The sequence below is a fragment of the Pongo abelii genome, chromosome 10, assembly GCF_028885655.2.
Source record: "Pongo abelii isolate AG06213 chromosome 10, NHGRI_mPonAbe1-v2.0_pri, whole genome shotgun sequence".
NCBI classification, from domain to species: domain Eukaryota; kingdom Metazoa; phylum Chordata; class Mammalia; order Primates; family Hominidae; genus Pongo; species Pongo abelii.
The window spans coordinates 109,098,344-109,119,016 of NC_071995.2; the positions used below are offsets into that span (position 1 = coordinate 109,098,344).

The 20,673-nt window shown below is 41.5% G+C and overlaps 1 protein-coding gene across 1 annotated transcript in view; it reads left to right on the forward strand.

The window, feature by feature from the left end:
* Positions 1–20,673, forward strand: part of ATP2A2 (ATPase sarcoplasmic/endoplasmic reticulum Ca2+ transporting 2) — a 66,107-nt gene that overhangs the window by 26,954 nt on the left and 18,480 nt on the right. The window contains exons 6-8 of the mRNA XM_024256440.3: positions 14,711–14,791; positions 18,121–18,206; positions 19,318–19,782. Of these exons, the coding sequence (XP_024112208.2) occupies positions 14,711–14,791; positions 18,121–18,206; positions 19,318–19,782 (632 nt within the window). The remainder of the gene's footprint in view (positions 1–14,710; positions 14,792–18,120; positions 18,207–19,317; positions 19,783–20,673) is intronic.

Here is a 20,673-nt window from a genome sequence, read left to right on the forward strand (position 1 = left end):
GAAGTACCAAGAGCAGACATCCTTGTCTTACTGATCATAGGGGAAAGCATCCAGTCCTTCACAGTGAAGTGTGACATAGGTGTGGGTCTCATAGGCAGGTGCCCTTTATCATGTTGAGGAAGCCTAGTTACAGCTGTAATATTTAGGTTGTCAGTATACTCTGGTGACCTTTCATGGTGTTTGTAAACTTATATGCAAATCAGAAATGATAGTTTGCTGGGTTACTAGGACCAGCAGGTCATTGAATTGGGTAAGATATAATTCTAAGCCATTTATAACTACTATATGGAACATTTTGGAAAAGCATAACGTGACTACATAACCTGGGCCAGATAAATAGGTATTTATTTTAGTAAACACATGTTGAGCCTTTTAAACTTCCACCTCTTTTAAAATTAGTAATCAAATTGACTATGCAATCTAGCATTTAGCCCGATAATTGAGTTTTGTGAAAACTATAGAGTGAACTTTAATTCTGAATTTTTTCTTGTCAGTCGAAGTACTATTTGCATAGCTTGAAAGATTAAATGGCATAAATTGTGCTTTTAGACATGGTGACTTTTATATTTTCATTTACATTATGAAATTGGAATGTGAAGGGGTCTTTCAGATGTGTTGGAAAACCGGAGAGTGTTGTAAACTAATTGGAAGCTGAAAATAAAAAAGTACTGACTTAAGGATTTTGATATTTGCAGAAAGGAACAGACCTTTTTGTAGTCACTGTTTGGAATGTAAGGGTCATCTCATGACTTTAAAATTCTTTGTCAGCTTTTGGAAGATATCTGGTAGGATGGTTCTGGCTGAACTTTTCAAAGACTAAGCTGGAATAGATGGTTTTTTGAGGGAGACATGGAGAGAGAGTTTAACGAAACTATTTTTTTTTTTTTTTTTGAGACGGAATCTCGCTCTGTTGCCCAGGCAGGAGTGCAAGGGCATGATCTCAGCTCACTGCAACCTCCGCCTCCTGGGTTCAAGCGACTCTCCTGCCTCAGCCTCCCTAGTAGCAGGGATTACAAGTGCCCACCACCACACCCGGCTAATTTTTATATTTTTAGTAGAGACGGTTTCACCGTGTTCGCCAGGCTGGTCTCGAATTCCTGGCCTCAAGTGATCTGCCCACCTCAGCCTCCCAAAGTGCTGGAATTACAGGTGGGAGCCACTGTGCCCAGCCAGGAAACTAAATTTTATGTGTTGCTATACCAGCTAATCATTCCAAAGAGAAATTGGGTAAGCATACATAGCAAATGCTAATGTGAGTCGTAAGTATCTAGAACACAAGAGCCAAATGAAATTGATATGGCAAATAAAAACATGGAGAAAATAACCCACACATAGGCTGTGCTCAGTGGCTCATGCCTGTAATCTCAGCACTTTTGGGGGAGGCCAAGGCATGCAGATCACTTGAGTCCAGGAGTTTGAGACCAGCCTGGGCAACATAGTAAAACCCCATCCCTACAAAAAATACAAAAATTAGCTAGGTGTGGTGGTGCACACCTGTAGTCCCAACTACTTGAAAAGCTGAGGCGGGAGGATCACCTGAGCCCAGGAGGTCGAGGCTGTGGCAGTGAGCTAGTGAGCTGAAATTAAGCCACTGCACTCCAGCATGGGCAACAGAGTGAGACCCTGACTCAAAAAAGAAAAAAAAAAAAAAAAAAGAGAAAGTGACCCATATGTTCACGTCTTACGAAGCCACAGTAATTCTACATTATCTTAAGGCCAAGAAAATATTTCTCCAGATGGATGGAAACCAAAAGTAGTAAAGTTGTACGTAATCTTATGAGAAATGAACGTCATTGTTTTTAAGCTTTCTGTATTATCTGCTGACATTATGAAAGTGAATCAAGCTATAATAGCCTAAGTCGTTTCTGTTTTCTTTTTTTCTTTTTCCTTTTTTTTTTTTAAAGTAGAGACGGGATTTTACCATGTTGGCCAGGCTGGTTTCAAACTCCTGACCTCAATCCCAAAGTGCTGGGATTACAGGCATGAACCACCATGCCCGGGCATGGTTTTGTGGGGTGTTTTTTTGAGACAAGGTCTCCCTGTATTACCTAGGCTAGTCTCAAACTCCTGGGCTCAAGGGATTCTCTTCCCTTGGCCTCCCAAAGTGCTGGGATTACAGGCATGAGCCACCATTCCCAGCTAGAAGTCTTAGTTTTAGAATTTTGGGGCTTCTGGTATATGCCCCAGGGGTTATTTATTGACTCCTCAAGAACACTGTTTTCAGGGTTGTTTAAAACAAACTTTATGTATCTTGGTAACCCAGGGTTGATGAATAGCACTAGGAAATAAATATCCTCAGATGACTTCTGTCTTGTAGTATATACTCTGGAGCGAATCATCTTTTAAGATTATGTAAGTAGTGGAAGCGACACAATCTTAACATAAAATTGCATTTGCTTTAGCACTTTTACAGAAATTGATAATTTTATTTCCTAAAATGAAGACTTAATAGCCAACAGGGTGCCAGCAATTTCAAGATTTACTCGGGAATAAGAAGAATAATTCTTAAACTTGACAGCAATTTAAAGGAAGAAAACTTTCAATTTAAAGGAAGGAAACTTTTACTTCACACAGTCAACATGCAGTACTGAGATTTAGTAGCAGGTATAAACTGCTTTTGAAGCAGTTGAGTAAAAGAGTTGTGAAATAGATGACTGGATTCATATAAGAACCTGGATTATGATCCTAGTTCTGCATGACATTGGACTATGTACATTAACCTCTGCAGAATTAGGTAATTGGAGTACTGTTTTAAGGAGCCTTCTTGCTCTAAAAAGTGTGATTTAGATAGTATGGCCATGAGTCCATGTGGACTTTGTTTTTGCTTTTAGAAAGCTGTTGGGGTTGGAATTGACTGGCTTTAAACATTTAGCAAACATTAAATGCCCTTTAACACAAAACAGAGTAGTCAGTCTGCTGTAGAGCAGAGGAGTTGGCATACTATCTTGTGGGTTGGTTGGTTGGTTCATTGGTTTATAGACAGGAGGTCTGACTGTGTCACTCAGGCTGGTCTTGAACTCCTGGCCTCAAGTGATCCTCCTGCCTTAGCCTGTAATCCCAGGTCTAATTGGGAGGCCGAGGCGGGTGGATCACAAGGTCAGGAGTTCAAGACCAGCCTGGCCAAGATGGTGAAACCCCCGTCTCTACTAAAAATATAAAAATTAGCCGGGTGCAGTGGCAGGCGCCCGTAATCCCAGCTACTCGGTAGGCTGAGGCAGGAGAATTACTTGAACCCAGAGGGCAGAGGTTGCAGTGAGCCAAGATTGCGCCACTGCACTCCAGCCTGGGGGACAGAGCGAGACACCATCTCAAAAAAAAAAACAAAAAAAAAAACGCTGGGATTATACCTGTGAGCTATAGCGTCCAGCCAATATTTTGGGCTTTGTGGGCCACAACAATCTCTGTACCAAGGTCTTTTATAAAATATGAAAAGTGAACTGTTTAAAAAAAAAAAAAAAAAAAGTGTTGGCTGGGTGCAGTGGCTTATTCCTGCAATCCTAGCATTTTGGGAGGCCATGGCAGAAGGATCACTTGAGCCCAGGAGTTTGAGACCAGCCTGAGCAACATTGAGACCTTGTCTTTACAAAAAAAGTTTTAAAAACTTGCATAGTGAGGCTGGGCGCCGTGGCTCATGCCAGCACTTTGGGAGGCTGAGACAGGAGGTTCACTTGAGCTCAGGAGTTTGAGACCAGCCTGGGCAACATGGAAAGACCCCGTCTCTAAAAAAATAAAAAATGAAAATTTGCTGGGCATGGTGGCGTGCTCCTGTAGTCCCTGCTTCTCGGGAGGCTGAGGTGGGAGGATCACTTGAGCCTGGGAGGTCAACGCTGCAGTGAGCTCAGATTGTGCCAGTACGCTCCAGCCTGGGTGACAGAGTGAGACAGAGTAAAACTCTGTCTCCCAAAAAAGGTCGGGGAGTGGGGAGCCTTAAGATTTTGCACACTGCTTAGATCAATGTTTCTCTAACTTCATGTGTGTAGGAATTACCTGGGGATTTTGTTAAAATATATGTTTTGATTGGTTCAGTCTGAAATGGGGCCTAATTATTCTGCATTTCTAATAAGCTCCCAGGTCAGTAATTTGAGTAGCAAGGCTCTAGAGCAGATCTTAATCATTTCTAGATCACAGTCCCTTTGAGAATTAATGAAATTCATGGACTTTCTTCCCCAAAAACATATATTGAAAATCTTGTGTGCAACTTCAGGAGGTTCATTTGTCCTTCTCCTCAGAAACTCCACCTCAGGATTCTAGCTATTTAGTTTTAAAAACTGAAGTACAAGCCGGGCATGGTGGCTCATGCCTGTAATCCCAGCAATTTAGGAGGCCGAGGCAGGCGGATCATTTGAGCCCCGGAGTTTGAGACCAGCCTGGCCAACACTGTGAAATCCCATCTTCACTAAAAATACAAAAATTACCCGGGTGTGGTGGTGGGTGCCTGTGATCCTAGCTACTTGGGTGGCTGAGGCACGAGAATCGCCTGAACCCAGGAGATGGAAGCTGCAGTGAGCCTAGATTGCACAACTGCATTCCAGCCTGAGGGACAGAGCGAGACTCTGTCGCAAAAAAAAAAAAAAGAAAAGAAAAGAAAAAAGAAAAATTGTTTTAGTTGTTCTGTAAATCTTGGAAGCTATACCTCTGTTTCCAAAGCCAAGATATAAATTATTACTCTAGAAAATGGATAAGCAGAAGAGCAAAATACTCTAAAACAAAAATCAGCATAGATGAATTAGAAACAGAGAGTTTTTGAGTTCCAGAGCCCCTGAGCACTGTCAGAATAGCTAAGACATTAAGAACTGTGAGAAATGAGAGATCTCCTCAACCATCAGACCATGATAGGCCAGTTGATCTTGAAGCCTGACCTGATTTCATGGGGCTGGCATTTCCTTCCTGATCTCCTGTAATCACCTCCTCTCTACTCCCCATGATTCGGTGGTAGTCACAGTACCAGGAAGTGCCAACCTTTTCATTCTTGCTACTGAGATGAAGATTTTGGAAAAAGGAGAAGAAACCATGTGGTTTGGGAACCACCTTTCCTTTTTTTTTTTTTTTTTTTTTTTTTAGCTAGAGTGCAGTGGAATGATCTCGGCTCACTGCAAGCTCCGCCTCCTGGGTTCACACCATTCTCCTGCCTCAGCCTCCCCATTAGCTGGGACTACAGGCACCCACCACAATGTCTGGCTAATTTTTTGTATATTTTAGTAGAGATGCGGTTTCACCGTGTTAGCCAGAATGGTCTCGATCTACTGACCCTCGTGATCTGCCCACCTCCCCCTCCCAAAGTGCTGGGATTACAGGTGTGAGCCACTGCTGCTAGCCATGGGAACCACCTTTCCTAAGCATTAACACCAAACCACCTAGATGGGCAGATTTAACTATGACCAACTTTTATATTACAAGATAATGGAACTTTTTTTTTTTTTTTTTTTTGAGACAAAGTCTCGGCTCTGTCACCCAGGCTGGAGAGCAGTGGTGCGATCTCGGACCACTGGAACCTCCTCCTGGATTCAAGCGATTCTTCTGCCTCAGCTTTCCCATTAGCTGGAATTACAGGTGTGTACCACCCCACCTGGCTGTTTTGTATTTGTTTAGTAGAGATGGGGTTTCACCATGTTGGCCAGGCTGGTCTCGAACTCCTGACCTCAAGAGATCCACCAACCCTCAGCCTCCCAAAGTGTTGGGATTACAGGCATGAGCCACTGTGCCCGGCCGATAATGGAACTTTTGAAAACCAAGGGCTTGGTGGCCGGGTGCAGTGGCTCATGCCTGTAATCCCAGCAGTTTGGAGGCCGAGGTGGGCAGATCACCTGAGGTCAGGAGTTCGAGACTAGCCTGACCAACATGGAGAAACGCTGTCTCTACTAAAAATTCAAAATTAGCTGGGCATGGTAACGCTTGCCTGTAATCCCAACTACTCAGGAGGCTGAGGCAGGAGAATCACTTGAACCCAGGAGGCAGAGTTTGCGCTGAGCCGATATCGTGCCATTGCGCTCCAGCCTGGGCAGCAAGAGTGAAACTCCATCTCAAAAAAAGAAAAAAAAAAAAGGTAAAACAAAGGGCTTGGCATTACCAGTGCCAGAAAAATACAAGATTGAGAGAATGGGGCAACAGGAGGGACATAAACTTGGTGGGAGTATACATTTGTATGCAAAAGTAAAAGATACAGACAAAGATGTTAACCCTGTAACACCGTAAAAAGAAATGTTAGAAATAACTAGATAGCCATAAAATAGAGGATGATTCATTTAGTTCATGGTATGGTTGTGAAATACTGTGACCTTGAACAAGTACCTTTTAGTGTCTCGTTTTCCTCACCTATAAACAGGGAGGGAGTAAAGATAATAGATCCCTCCTTAGAGTTGTGAAGATTGAATTAGTAACCCTATGAAGCTCTTCCAGCAGTACCTGGTCTAGAAATAATAGTCTCAGAATTTCACTGCTTATTATTACTATGCAGCCACTTTTTAAAATGAGACAGGTATGTATAAATATAAAAGGTCTAATATTGTTTTAGTGACGTTTTAGTGAATGTTACACATAAAGAGATGTCCAGAAAATCCAGAAGATACACTTTTTTTTTTTGGAAATGGAGTCTCGCTCTGTCGCCCAGGCCGGAGCGCAGTGGCGCGATCTCAGCACACTGCAAGCTCCGCCTCCCGGGTTCACGCCATTCTCCTGCCTCAGCCTCCTGAGTAGCTGGGACCACAGGCACCCGCCACCACGCCCAGCTAATTTTTTGTATTTTTAGTAGAGATGGGGTTTCACCGTGTTAGCCAGGATGATCCCGATCTCCTGACCTTGTGATACGCCTGCCTCAGCCTCCCAAAGTGCTGGGATTACAGGCGTGAGCCACCGCGCCCGGCAATATACTGTTAACTGTATATATATCTGTTGAAAGAGGGGAAGAAGAATGGTGTTTGACCTTTTAAACGCGCATTTTTCTTTTGTGATAAAAATCTCTGTTGGTAGGTAGGCTGGAGTACTCTAACATTGCTTAGTGCATGGTTGCCTCTGCAACATCTAATGAATTGGTTACCTTTTTCTACCCCTGTAACTCTAGTAACTGGAAACTTGCTTGCTTAATGATCAATGTCATTTTTTTAGTCAGTTCATTATAAAATATTCCTTATGAGCTAAAATATATTGTATCTGTTCTGTATGTTAGCTTTTTAATTTGGGGCTACATAGAAATCTGATTTATCACCAGTTTAGATCTGGAGGGGAGCTTATGAAACCTTATTTTAGGGGATGAGAAGACTAAAACTCAAGAGTTTGTAACTTATCCAGGAGCATGTGGCAGTTTGTGGCAGTACTAGGACTGTCAAATGTTAGCAGTATAGTGTATCCTAAAATTTTTATTTTTGGCCGGGTGTGGTGGCTCACGCCTGTAATCCCAGCATTTTGGGAGGCCGAGGCGGGTGGATCACTTGAGGTTGGGAGTTCGAGACCAGCCTGGCCAACGTGGTGAAACCCCATCTCTACTAAAAATACAAAAATTAGCTGGCCACATTGGCACATGCCTGTAGTCCCAGGTACTTGGGAGGGAGGCAGGAGAATTGCTTGAACCCAGGAGGCGGGGGTTGCAGTGAGCTGAGATCGCGCCACTGCGCTCCAGCCTGGGCGACAGAGCAAGACTCCATCTCAAACAAACAAAATTAGCTGGGTGTAGTGGTGGGCACCGGTAATCCCGGCTACTTGGGAGGCTGAGGCAGGAAAATCGCCTGAAACTGGGAGGTGGGGGTTACAGCGAGCCGAGATCATGCCACTGCACTCCAGCCTGGGCAACAAAGCTAGTCTCCATCTCAAAAAGTAAAATAAAATAAAATGTTTATTTCCAAGTTAGTCTTAGCATTTGTTTCAAACGCTTTACCATCTTGGTAGTTCTCTTTGGTAACCAGATTGAATGCAGTTATGTAAATGGAGTCTGGTTGTCATTCTAGACATTTTTTGTCTTTTGACAGTCTATGGAAACTTCTTTGGTAGCCTTAATTACTCTACCAGCTAAAACCACAGTCTTTCTCGGATGTTCTTCCCATCCCCCCATTCCTAAATTTCTAGACTTTCACTGGCACAGATTATTTTGGTTTTAGTCTAAACGTAGAATTTAAGCAACTACCGTTATTGAACCTCATTTAGCTTAACCAAAGCTGTTATCTCTTTGGACCCTGATTTTTTATTGTTTCTAGCTTTGTGATGTTCTTCAACTTGGTAATTAGAAGTCTTTTGATACATGTATACTAAAGGAAGTATGTGTGCCAAGTGATTTATTCATTGACAGATATTTTATTTGACACCCACTGTGTGCCAGGTACAGTGGTAAGGCTAGGAAATCAGTGATGTCTGAGTGACTCTGCCTTCATGGAGCTTTTGGTTTTAGTGGGGAAGATTCATGAAGACCATGCAAGTGTAAGGAAAGGACAGGATGCTCTGTGGGCACACAGTGAGGGATGCCAGCCTAATCTGGGAGTTAGAGGAAAGCCTTACTATTTATGGGAGAAGAAAGGGTATGTGAAGGCCCAGAAACAAGTTAGAGGAACTGAAGAGCATAGTGTGTTATGCTCAGAGGGAGGTGAGAGGGTGAGAGGCAAACAGCACTTGGGTCGTGGAGGCTGTTATAAGCCCGGGTTGGGATGCCAAAGAAGCTGTTGAAAGATTCTAAGACAGGAGGAGATCACATTTGCCATTTTAAAGACAGTACTGTCTAAGAAACAGATTGGGAGCAAACCAAAGTAGTATAATATGGTATTGTGTAATGTTCCTTCCCTGTTCACTGTGAGGCCTGGAAGTAGTTTAAAGTAGTCAAGTAGAGCTTCTCAAATGAAGAATTTCATTCAGTCTCTGCTAAACTACAAAATTTGTGACTCAAATTGGAAACCCATTGAAAATTTTGAGTCACAGTTAAATGTTTAAGTAGTTTAAGATAAATCTGTTACACCTTGCGTTTCCTAGGAGCCATTTAGATTCAAAAACAATAGTGGTATTTAGAAGGTAATTTCTGGTCTTACATAGTGTTTTTCTTATAAAAGATTTTAATAACTGGTGTTTGCCACAAATTAGGGTTTTAAAATGCATAATACAATTGATTAATTAAAAGGATTTTTTTAAAAAATAATGCTGATTTTTGGTTTGTTTGGGTTTTTTTGAGATGGAGTCTCACTGTGTCACCCAGGCTGGAGTGCAGTGGCGCAATTTCAGCTCACTGCAACCTCAGCCTCCAAGTAGCTACAATTATAGGCGCCCGCCACCGTGCCGAGCTAATTTTTATATTTTTAGTAGAGACGGAGTTTCACCATGTTGGCCAGGCTGGTCTCAAACTCCTGACCTCAAGTGCTTCGTCTGCCTTGGCCTCCCAAAGTGCTGGGATTACAGGCGTGAACCACGATGCCCGGCTTGGATAATGGTAGTTTTAACCATCAGTATTTATATTTGACATAAGTGGTACAAGTAATGTTTAAGTATCATGGCTTATAAACGTTTGCATGGAGTTCTAAAATGTGGCAAACTGATAATTTAATGAACTCTTACTTGCACTCTTGTGCAAGTATACTGTGAGGATTTTGTTCAGATTGGAAATCTTTATTGTAACAGCAAATTAAAGAGCTGTGGATTTTCAAGAGCTGAATTTGAAAGGTGTCAGATGTTAAATGGAAGGTAATTCAGAGTTTATTCTTTTATTATACCTGCCTCCACCCAAAGAGTCAGAGAAAAACATTTGGAAGAAAATATTGCAGAGCATCCCTTTGGCGAGAGTAAGAATTTTCCACTACCACTTGCCCTAAGGGCATTGACATGCCTCACCAGGGAAACGTTACAGGATGTGATCATCGGAACAGCCTAGCCTACTCTTCATGCACAAAATCCTTTGTCTGAAATTCACAGAAGCCTCTCCAGACAAAGGGAAATTGTTGTGTCTTCACTTGAAAAGTATTCGGTGGACCTTTACTTTCATGGACCTTTTAAGTCTAAGAACCTGTTCTCCTAATAGAGTCAACCCTAAATTGACTCTGATATCAACAAAAGGAATGTAACAGTCACACAGCAAGTTAAACAAAGGTTTTCATTAATTGAGCTTCCTTAGAGAAGGCTCCTTTTACTTCCTAGCCTGAGTTCCTGTGCATAAAATGAAGAGGACATTGGTTGGTCAAGATGATGTGATGGTCCTTCTAGCTAAGAAAATACTAGAATATGGCAGGTTGGTTGGTTTGTTTTTGAAATGGAGTCTCGCCCTTTCACCCAGGCTGTAGTGGCGCAACTTCGGCTCACTGCAACCTCCGCCTCTGGGGCTCAAGCGATAATCTTGCTTTAGCCTCCCAAGTAGCTGGGATTGCAGGCACCCACCACCACACCCGGCTAATTTTTGTATTTTTAGTAGAGACGGGGTTTCACCATGTTGGCCACACTGGTCTTGAACTCCTGACCTCAGGTAATCTGCCTGTCTCAGCTTCCCAAAGTTCTGGGATTACAGGCGTGAGCCACCGTGCCCAGTCTATGGCAGGTTTTTTGGATTTATGTTTCTTCACTATCTTTCTACAAAGATCAGTTTCTAATAGAAGCCAATTAAACATAGAAACTCTAAGGTAGCACATTTCCCAAGTGTTGGGAGGCTTTGGAGCTTTTTAGCTTCGAGTTGGTGTGCCTGATAGATGAGAAACAGCACAACAGAAAAGCTGTTCATAGGATCCATGACCCTAGCTATTGCATTTTTTTCTCTTGCATTAATTTTTCTAGTGTATTTGTAAAACCTTTTTAAAAATATGGATTCTTAATTTTAAAATTAGCCTGGTGCAATGGCACATGCCAGTAGTCCTAGCTACTTGGGAGGCTGAGGTGGGAAGATGACTTGAGCCCAGGAGTTCAAGGCTGCAGTTCACCGTGATCACGCCAGTGTACTCCAGCCTGGGTGACAGAGTGAGACCCTGTCTGTAAGAATAAAAAATGAAAAAAAAAAAAAAAAAGTGGATTCCTAGACCCCACTCCAAATGCATTTAATCATACTCCTAAAGAATCTGTAAAAGACCTCCAGATAACTCTTCTTGTTGTTTCTAAATATTTAATTGCCACTTGATTAGAATGGAAGTCGTAAGATGGAAACATTTAGAACAGCTGTGGTCAGTATTTAAGGGTTTCCCAGGCATTTGATATTTGTTCCTCTAGCATTTGACATTTAAGGTATTCCTCAGTATTTGGCCAAAAGTTAAATGTGTATCAATGCAATTTCTGCACAGCAAAGAAACACCTTTCATATATTTTAGTAGACCTTTATAAAGGGAAAGAGTATTTGTTGGTTTCCTTATAATGCCAGTATAAATATAATCTTTCATATACATAATATATAGTATATTATATATTAATACTATATATAATAAATACATACTACACATATTGTATATTTATACTATAGGACCAATAGGTAAGACCTATAATCCTGTACTACCTGTTGGTCCTGTAGGTGTATCTATTAGTGTTAGGTAGGACCATTACTAAATACAGTGTATATATATATATATACTAAATATATATATTTAGTATTGGTCCTACCTAATACTGTTAGATAACGATTGGATATCCCTAATCTGAAAAGCTCAAAAGATCAGAAACTTTTTGAGCACCAACATATGATGCTCAAGGGAAATACTTACTGGAGCATTTCAGATTTTGGGTTTTTTGTGTAGAAATGTTCAACAGTAAAAACATAAATCAAACACTCCAAATTTTAATTTTAAAATTCTGTTTCCAAGCATTTTGGGTAAGGGATACTCAACCTGTAATATGTTGGCAGTGTTACCCAGGAAATTTAACCTTGGTATTTCTTACCTGAAAAATACATTTTCTATTTATTTCAAATCCTCTGAGCTTCCACTGAAACACAGCAAAACACCTGCCAAAACATTGCTTTTGCATCCTCTTGTAGGTTGTACTCAATTTAAATATTAGATTTGTTGGCCTTTTTAAAATTTGTCAAGTATATGAGAGTATGAGCTAGGGTTTATATATTGAATTGTTTAAGTCTATGTTCAGCAGTTACAATGCAGAAATAAAATAGTGCTTATAGATTGACGACCACTATCTTATATTGGACAGAAGTCTTCTACTCCATAGGATCATGACATTGACGTAAATCAAATCCTCAGACACCAAAGGAACATTTGGAAATAAATTTTCCATTTAGGGTCATAATATTCATCATTACAGTTGTCCTCTTTTTGAAATGTTCAAGGGCATGTAGGATCAGGTTAATCATGACAGGCAGAAATAGTGCAGTATAGGGTGTGTTAGCTGTTAAAGACCACTAAAGTTTAGAATATAGTTACTTTGTTGTCGTAAATCATCTGTTAGATGTACTCTCTTCAGTGTAGTTAGAGCAGAATTATATTAAAATGAAAGGTTCTCGTTGATTCAGTCTGAATATTGCTGTTCATTGCATAAGCATTTCCAGCAGGAATTTCACCTTAGCTTGTGTGTCCCTGCAGTCAAATGCAAGGGTGATCTTTGCCTCTTGAGATTATATATTGACAAACTCTGTGCCACCTTGTGACCACATTGCTTACTTAGGCTATAGCGTTGTTTTTATGCACTCAAATTAAAAAAGTAAACCATATTCTCCCTGAACTTAAACTCCGAAGTGGAGAAAAATCAGAACTAATTTGAAGGTTTAAGAAGTTCCGTGTTGGCCGGGTGCAGTGGCTCACGCCTGTAATCTCAGCATTTTGGGAGGCCAAGGCAGGTGGATTGCCTGAGGTCAGGAGTTTGAGATCAGCCTGGCTAACATAGTGAAACCCTGTCTCTACTAAAAATACAAAAATTAGGCCGGTTGTGGTGGTGCACGCCTGTAGTCCCGGTTGCTCGGGAGGCTGAGGCAGGGGAATCGCTTGAACCCAGGAGGTGGAGGTAGCAGTGAGCTGAGATCATGCCACTGCACTCCAGTCTGGGCGACAGAGCAAGACTCTGTCTCTGAAAAGAAAATAAAAAATAAGAAATTCAATGTTTACTTCTTGGACAGGAGTGCTATTTTGCCATTTTGTATATGACTGGTAACATGCAATTCAGTATAGAGAGTAAGTCTGAAAAATGATTTGATTTAAAAATGCCATCTGCAAGTATGGGAGAATTTGCTTATGTAATTTGTAGCTGCCCTTGCGTAAGACTTACAAAACCACCTTAATTATCTTTCAGAAAATCACGGACAGCTGTTTTGTTGTTATTGTTGTTGTTTTGAGACAAAGTCTTGCTCTGTCTCCAAAGCTGGAATGTAGTGATGTGAACTCAGCTCGCTGCAGCCATCTGAGTAGCTGAGACTACAGGCACACCACCATTCCTCCCAGCTAATTTTTTATATTTTTAGTAGAGACAGGTTTTCGCCATGTTGGCCGGACTGGTCTCGAACTCCTGGCTTCGAGTGATCCTCCCGCCTCAGCCTCCCAAAGTGTTGGGATTAACGGACAGCTGTTTTTATGTCCAGCTGCTTCGTGTGATTGTGCACCCATTCAGCAATATTTGAATACCAGCAGAGGGCTGGGCACTATTCTCAAGGTGCATTGCTTTGTCTGTTACTTGGGTTATGTTGTGGAATTTCACTTTATACACATCAAGGAAAGGAGCTGAGATTTGGGCCTTTTAAGAGCTATTAAAGGAACTTGTTGGCCTAGGAAAGAAGACTCAGTTGACTTAAAGATCTTCAGGTTATGCAAGAGGTTTATTATTCATTTAATTGATATTTCTTTTTTTTTTTATGAGACGGAGTCTCGCTCTGTCGCCCAGGCTGGAGTGCAGTGGCGCGATCTCAGCTCACTGCAAGCTCCGCCTCCCGGGTTCACGCCATTCTCCTGCCTCAGCCTCCCATTAATTGATACTTCAAAAAGTATCAAAGGATATATGCCCCAGCTGTGCAGCGTTACTAGTTTGCTACACCTTCCCAGAGATGTTTCTTTATACCATTGGAAGTTGTCATTTTAGTATGAATTAATTACATGTTATACGAGCATATCAAAGGGTTTGAAACAGTGAAAGAGCTAAGACTAACTTGGAAATAAACATTTTATTTTATATTACTTTTTGAGATGGAGACTAGCTTTGTTGCCCAGGTGGTGTGCACCTGTAGTCCTTCTGCTTGGGAAGCTGAAGTGGGAGGTCAAGGGTGCAGTGAGCTGTGATTGCCCCACTGATCTCTACATCCTGGGTGACAGAGCAAGACCCTGTCTCAAAAAAAAAAGTGGTGTTACTGTGTAGTTTTATTTTGCATTTGCCATGTGTTTCGTTAATTGAATATCTTTTTAAAGGGGGCCATTTGCTTCCTGTTTACAATAATTTAGCCTTTTTGATGGAATGAATCATGGCATATACAACTTTATTCTCTTTGCTGTGCCTTGTATATATGTAGTAAGCCTTTTACTTATTGCTAACTAGGAAAGTATTCTTTAAAGTGAAAGCTTGAAGGCCTGTCTGAAGATACAGAGCAAAACTTCTTAGAATAATGTAGTTAGGTTTCGTTAAGCCTCATTCTCTTCCTTCCTAATTCAAATCTTGAATCCATCTAAAGTTTTTTATGACCCCAAGATAGGTTGATCACTTTGCTTGCTTTAACAGAATTTTATGTATTTGTGTTACATGCAGATCATTTATTTTCTTTAAAAATTGATTTGGAGACAAATTGATCTTTAGATAACATAGTTTTAAAAGTTGCTCATTTCAGCTGCCTTTTTTTTCTCCTAATTAGTTGGTGACAAAGTTCCTGCTGATATAAGGTTAACTTCCATCAAATCTACCACACTAAGAGTTGACCAGTCAATTCTCACAGGTAAATATAATATATTAGGTCATTGAATTTCTGAAGACCTTCGCATATCGCATGCCAGTAGAGTTGGCTCTTGCCTCACTGTCCCTTTATGGTATCCCATCTTAATCCTCTCTAAGATACTTATTTCTTAGTGCTTTAGTCGCACTCCATTGCCCAGGCTGGAGTGCAGTGGTGTGATTGCGGCTCACTGCAACCTCCACCTCTCAGGTTCAGGCAGTTCTCCTGTCTCAGCCTCCCGAGTAGCTGGGACTACAGGCTCCTGCCACCATGCCCAGCTAATTTTTGTATTTTTATTAGAGATGGGGTTTCACCTTGTTGGTCAGGCTGGTCTTGAACTCCTGACCTCAGGTGATCCACCTGCTTAGGCCTCCCAAAGTGCTGGGATTACAGGCGTGAACCACTGCACCTGGCTGCCGATATGGTTTTAAAGGCATGATTTAAAAACCAAACAAAATGGCTGGGCACGGTGGCTCACGCTTGTAATTCCAACACTTTGGGAGACTGAGGCGGGCAGATGGCTTGAGCCCAGGAGTTAAACACTGGCCTGGGCAACATTGAAAACCCCGTATCTATAAAAAATACAAAAATTAGCCAGGCCTGTAATCCCAGCTACTCAGGAGGCTGGGTGAAAAGATCACTTGTTCCCAGGTCAAGGCTACAGTGAGTCATGCTTGTGCCTCTGCACTCCAGCCTGGGGGACAGAGCAAGACTCTGTCTCCAAAAAAAAAAAAAAAAAAAAAAAAGTTGTAATTTGTTCGTTGCCATAGGTAATAATCTTAAGGTTGAATTGTCTGTTTTGTGGAAAGCAAATTACTTATTTGATGTCCTTTTTCCAGGCAAGAAAAATAGACTCCAGTGCTGTAATTTTTTTCACTGGAGGAGTGCTAATGTTGCATCAATCTTTACAATATCCAAATACACAATTAATAAAAGTTAGCTCCCTTAAGAGATGAAAATTGTGCTACCTGGAATTTGCACAATTGTTTGAAACATTTTCCCGTTTTTGTATGATAAAAGCACAATCTAGGGTGGAGGGTTCATACTAACTGGAAGTAAGTTTGTCAGAAGAATTAACTTTAAATACAGTGCTAACTTGGTTTAAATAGTGAGTAAATATAGTCTAAAGGCTCTCAAGATTTATCTGATTATCAATTTTGAAAAGCAACTAATGTCATGGAGACAGTGATGTGAGTAACCTGGGCTCTATTTTTTTTTGGTATTGTTTCTTTATGAAAAGCTTACTTATTAAAACTCTCATTAGCAACAACAAACTGGAGGCCAGTTAAGCCATAAAATGTTGGGGAAATGGTTGGGTTATATATGTGAAATTCTCATAGTGTGCCCTAAAGACATAGTGGCCATTTAAAAACTTTTTTTTTTTTTTTTTTTTTTTTGAGGCGGAGTCTCGCTCTGTTGCCAAAGCTGTGGTGTAGTGCTGTGATCTCAGCTCACTGCAACCTCTGCCTCCTGGATTCAAGCTATTCTGCCTCAGCCACCTGAGTGTCTGGGATTATAGGCGTGCGCCACCATGCCCAGCTTATTTTTGTATTTTTAGTAGAGACGGGGTTTCACTGTGTTGGTCAGGCTGGTCTCGAACTCCTGATCTCATGATCCGCCTGCCTTGGCCTCCCAAAGTGCTGGGATTACAGGCATTTAAAAACTTTTTAGGCTGGTCACGGTGGCTCATGCCTGTAATTTCAGGACTTTGGGAGGCTGAGGCAGTAGGATCACTTGTGGCCAAGAGTTTGAGAGAGCAATTATAGTCTCTACAATGAAAAACTTTTTTTTTTTTTTTTAAAGACAGAGTTGCACTCTGTGGCCCAGTGGCGCGATCTCAGCTTAGTGCAACCTCTGCTTCCGGGGTTCAAGTAATTCTCATGCCTCAGCCTCCCTAGTAGCTGGAATTACAGGCATGCACCACCACACCTGGCTAATTGTATTTTTAGTAGAGATAGGGTTTTGCCATGTTGGCCAGGCTGGTCTTGACCTCCTGACCTGAAGTGATCGCCCACCTCAAACCCCCAAAGTGCTGGGATTACAGACATAACAGCCTATAATAAAAAACTTTAAAAGTTTAAAAAAAAAATTTAAACTTCTTAGAGGTTCTCGAATATTATCTTTCTTTCATTAAGAAATCATAATATAGTTTTTGGCTAACTTGTGGAACCAATTTTTTTGGTCAAATATTGAGGTGAGGTTTGCTACCTGTAACTTAAAGTAACATTTAGAGACATATTTTACTCAGATTGACCCTAATTATATATCTGTGACGTGATTTTTAAATTGAAATCAGCTGGGCACGGTGGCTCATGCCTGTAATCCCAGCACTTTGGGAGGCCTAGGTGGGTGGATCACCTGAGGTCAGGAGTTTGAGACCAGCCTTGGCCAACATAGCAAAACCCGTCTCTACTAAAAATATAAAAATTAGCTGGGCAGGTGGCACATGCCTATAATCCCAGCTACTTGGGAGGCTGAGGCTGGAGAATTGCCCGGGTGGCAGAGGTTTCAGTAAGCTGAGATTGTGCCACTGGGCTCCAGCCTGGGCAACAAAGCAAGACTGTCTTAAAAAAAAAAAAAAAAAAGTCGTTCTTTATTTACCATGCGATCTTTCCAGTACACTTGCTAATTGCTACTTCAGAGTATAGCCAGATGTGGTGGCCCACACCTGTAATTGCAGCACTTTGGGGAAGACAAGATGAGCGAATTGTTTGAGTCCACGAGTTGGAGACCACCCTGGGCAACATGGTGAAACCTCATCTCTACAAAAAAATACCAAAAAAATTAACCGGCCATGGTATTGGGTGCCTGTAATCCCAGCTATTCAGGAAGCCAAGTTGGGAAGATCGCTTGAGCCCGGGGAAGTTGAGGCTGTAGTGAGTTGTGATTGTGCCATTGCACCAGCCCGGGTGATAGAGCAAGACCTCTGTCTCAAAAAAAAAAAAGTATCAGTATATATGTTAAAGTATTTATTAAAGTATACAACAAATATATGTAAACAATACACTCACAGTATCAGAGTATAAAATGATTACTGAAAAATAAATTAATTTGAATAGTTACTCCAGAAAATAATTAATGGGGATTCTACTTGAAAATTCACTTTTTTATTTTGGAATTGTGTTGATTTTTATCCTGACACCCTTTGTTCTGGTATTAATTTCCATTACTAAATTTTCCCAGCTTACCTCCTTTGAATGAATTGGGCCTTTTGCCCCTTTTCTCACACTGACAGTATCCCAAGAGTGGTAATAGGTGGGCATGAATGAGAGGTTCTAGGTTCTTGGTGTGGGTCGCAGAGATCTGTTTTTTCTGTCTCACAACCCGCTTAGGTGAATCTGTCTCTGTCATCAAGCACACTGATCCCGTCCCTGACCCACGAGCTGTCAACCAAGATAAAAAGAACATGCTGTTTTCTGTAAGTACTTTATGAAATGTGTTTTTATTTACAGACATTTCCAAAGCCTAATCAAATGTTATGTTTTTCACTGCCAGCCATCACTGGCTATCCTTCTAAAGGATAATCACACTTTTCATGGTCAGTGTTAGGTGTCAGAATATGGCAGTAACATAACGTGTGACTTAGATGTCTTTTAATTGGCAAGTTTTGGGGGACCAAAAAAAAAAAATGATCAGCTCATACATCTTCAAACTCTTACCTGCAAACATAGTTGAAAAGTAGATTTGTTTGGAAAAGCCTTAGCCAATAAAGGGTATTTTCAAAATGATGTAGATGACAGCTGCTATTTGTATGTGGTTCACGATAAAAAGGTGCGTGTTTAGAGAGAGAGAGAAAGCAAACATGGCAAACCATTAATAATGGTGAGTCTAGGTGCAAAGTATATGAATGTTCATTTTACTATTTCACTTTTTCTATTGATGTGAAAAATTTTTTGAATAGTGAGGAAATGCATGGATTTTTGGTTTGGAATCTGTAATGATTTTAAGTTGGGGACATTTGTGGGTTTGTATGAGAACCTGACTATTACCCATAGTAAGTAAATAGAGGTACCCTGAAAATAGTGAAGCCATGTCCTTCTCTTACAACACTAGGAATTAAAGTGGCATGGGAGAGACTGCTCATACTTGATTTCTTTGGTTTTTGGACCCTGTCACATGAGTAGGAGTTCTCAAGATAGCCCATGGGGCTAGTTGCCGTTCCTATTACAGTGAGAAAAGTAGGGGCCTTGAGTTGTTAGAGCCAGAAGTGGAGAATGCTTAGAGTTGAACTATACGAGTTTGAAAAATTGGAAACACCAGAGGGGTTAAGAGCACTGCTTTGAAGATGGTCTACAAGCCGGGCTCAAATAGAAATCTAGGTGGGTCAGTACAGAGCTGCCTGGCATAAGTAAGTACCACATGGAGCATTGCTTGTTGTCACAGTTGTATGGCTGGTTGCTTGAACAGTAGCCAGTGGAAGACCTAGTAGAATGTGTTGAGAATCTGGGTGCCCTAGTCAAAATCCAGCGTCGGTATTTAAGTTGGGATGTGGTATTCATCTTGTGACCAGTTCTCTGCTTCTGTCCTAGGGTACAAACATTGCTGCTGGGAAAGCTATGGGAGTGGTGGTAGCAACTGGAGTTAACACTGAAATTGGCAAGATCCGGGATGAAATGGTGGCAACAGAGCAGGAGAGAACACCCCTTCAGCAAAAACTAGATGAATTTGGGGAACAGCTTTCCAAAGTCATCTCCCTTATTTGCATTGCAGTCTGGATCATAAATATTGGGCACTTCAATGACCCGGTTCATGGAGGGTCCTGGATCAGAGGTGCTATTTACTACTTTAAAATTGCAGTGGCCCTGGCTGTAGCAGCCATTCCTGAAGGTCTGCCTGCAGTCATCACCACCTGCCTGGCTCTTGGAACTCGCAGAATGGCAAAGAAAAATGCCATTGTTCGAAGCCTCCCGTCTGTGGAAACCCTTGGTTGTACTTCTGTTATCTGCTCGGACAAGACTGGTACACTTACAACAAACCAGATGTCAGTCTGCAGGGTAAGAGGAGTAATTTAGAATATTCCCTGTCGTGGTTCTTTGTTCATCCTACCAATATGCCTTCATGCCATCAAAACTTTTGATTTGTAATATCATACGTTTCTGTGGGCTGTGTGTATAGCCTGAGCTTAATTTCTAGTATTTGAGAGGATCTAATCATTTAATAAAACTTTCACAAAATACAGGATATCTGTATGGCTGATATACTTGTATTAGATGTAAGAGAATTAGAGAAATTATGTTTTCCTTTAATTAAAAAAAAAAAAGGCTGGGTGCAGTGGCTCACGCCTGTAATCCCAGCACTTTGAGAGGCCGAGGCAGGTGGATCACCTGAGGTCAGAAGTTTGAGACCAACCTGACCAATATGGTGAAACCCTGTCTCTACTAAAAAGACAAAAATTAGCTGAGTGTGGTGGCGTGCACCTGTAGTCCCAGCTACTCGAGAGGCTGAGACAGGAGAATTGCTTGAACCTGGGCAGCAGAGGTTGCAGTGAGCCAAGATCACACCACTGCTGTCAATCCTGGGTGACAAGCAAGACTCCATCTCAAAGAAAAGAAAAGAAAAAAGACAGGGTCTCATTCTGTTGCCCAGGCTAGTGTGCAGTGATACAGCTGTGGCTCACAGCCTCAACCTCCCAGGCTCAAGTCCTCCCACCCCAGCCTCACAAGTAGCTGCAACCACAAGTGCATACCACCATGCCCCACTAATTTTTAATTTTTTTTTGTAGAGGCAGGTTCTCACTATGTCACCAGGCTGGTCTTGAATTCCTGGGCTCAAGTGATCCTCCTGCCTTGGCCTCCCAAAGAGCTGGGATTACAAGCATGAGCCACCACACTCAGCCTCCTGTCTAATTTTCCTGATCCTCTGTCTCTAGGTGTATGTTAACAGAC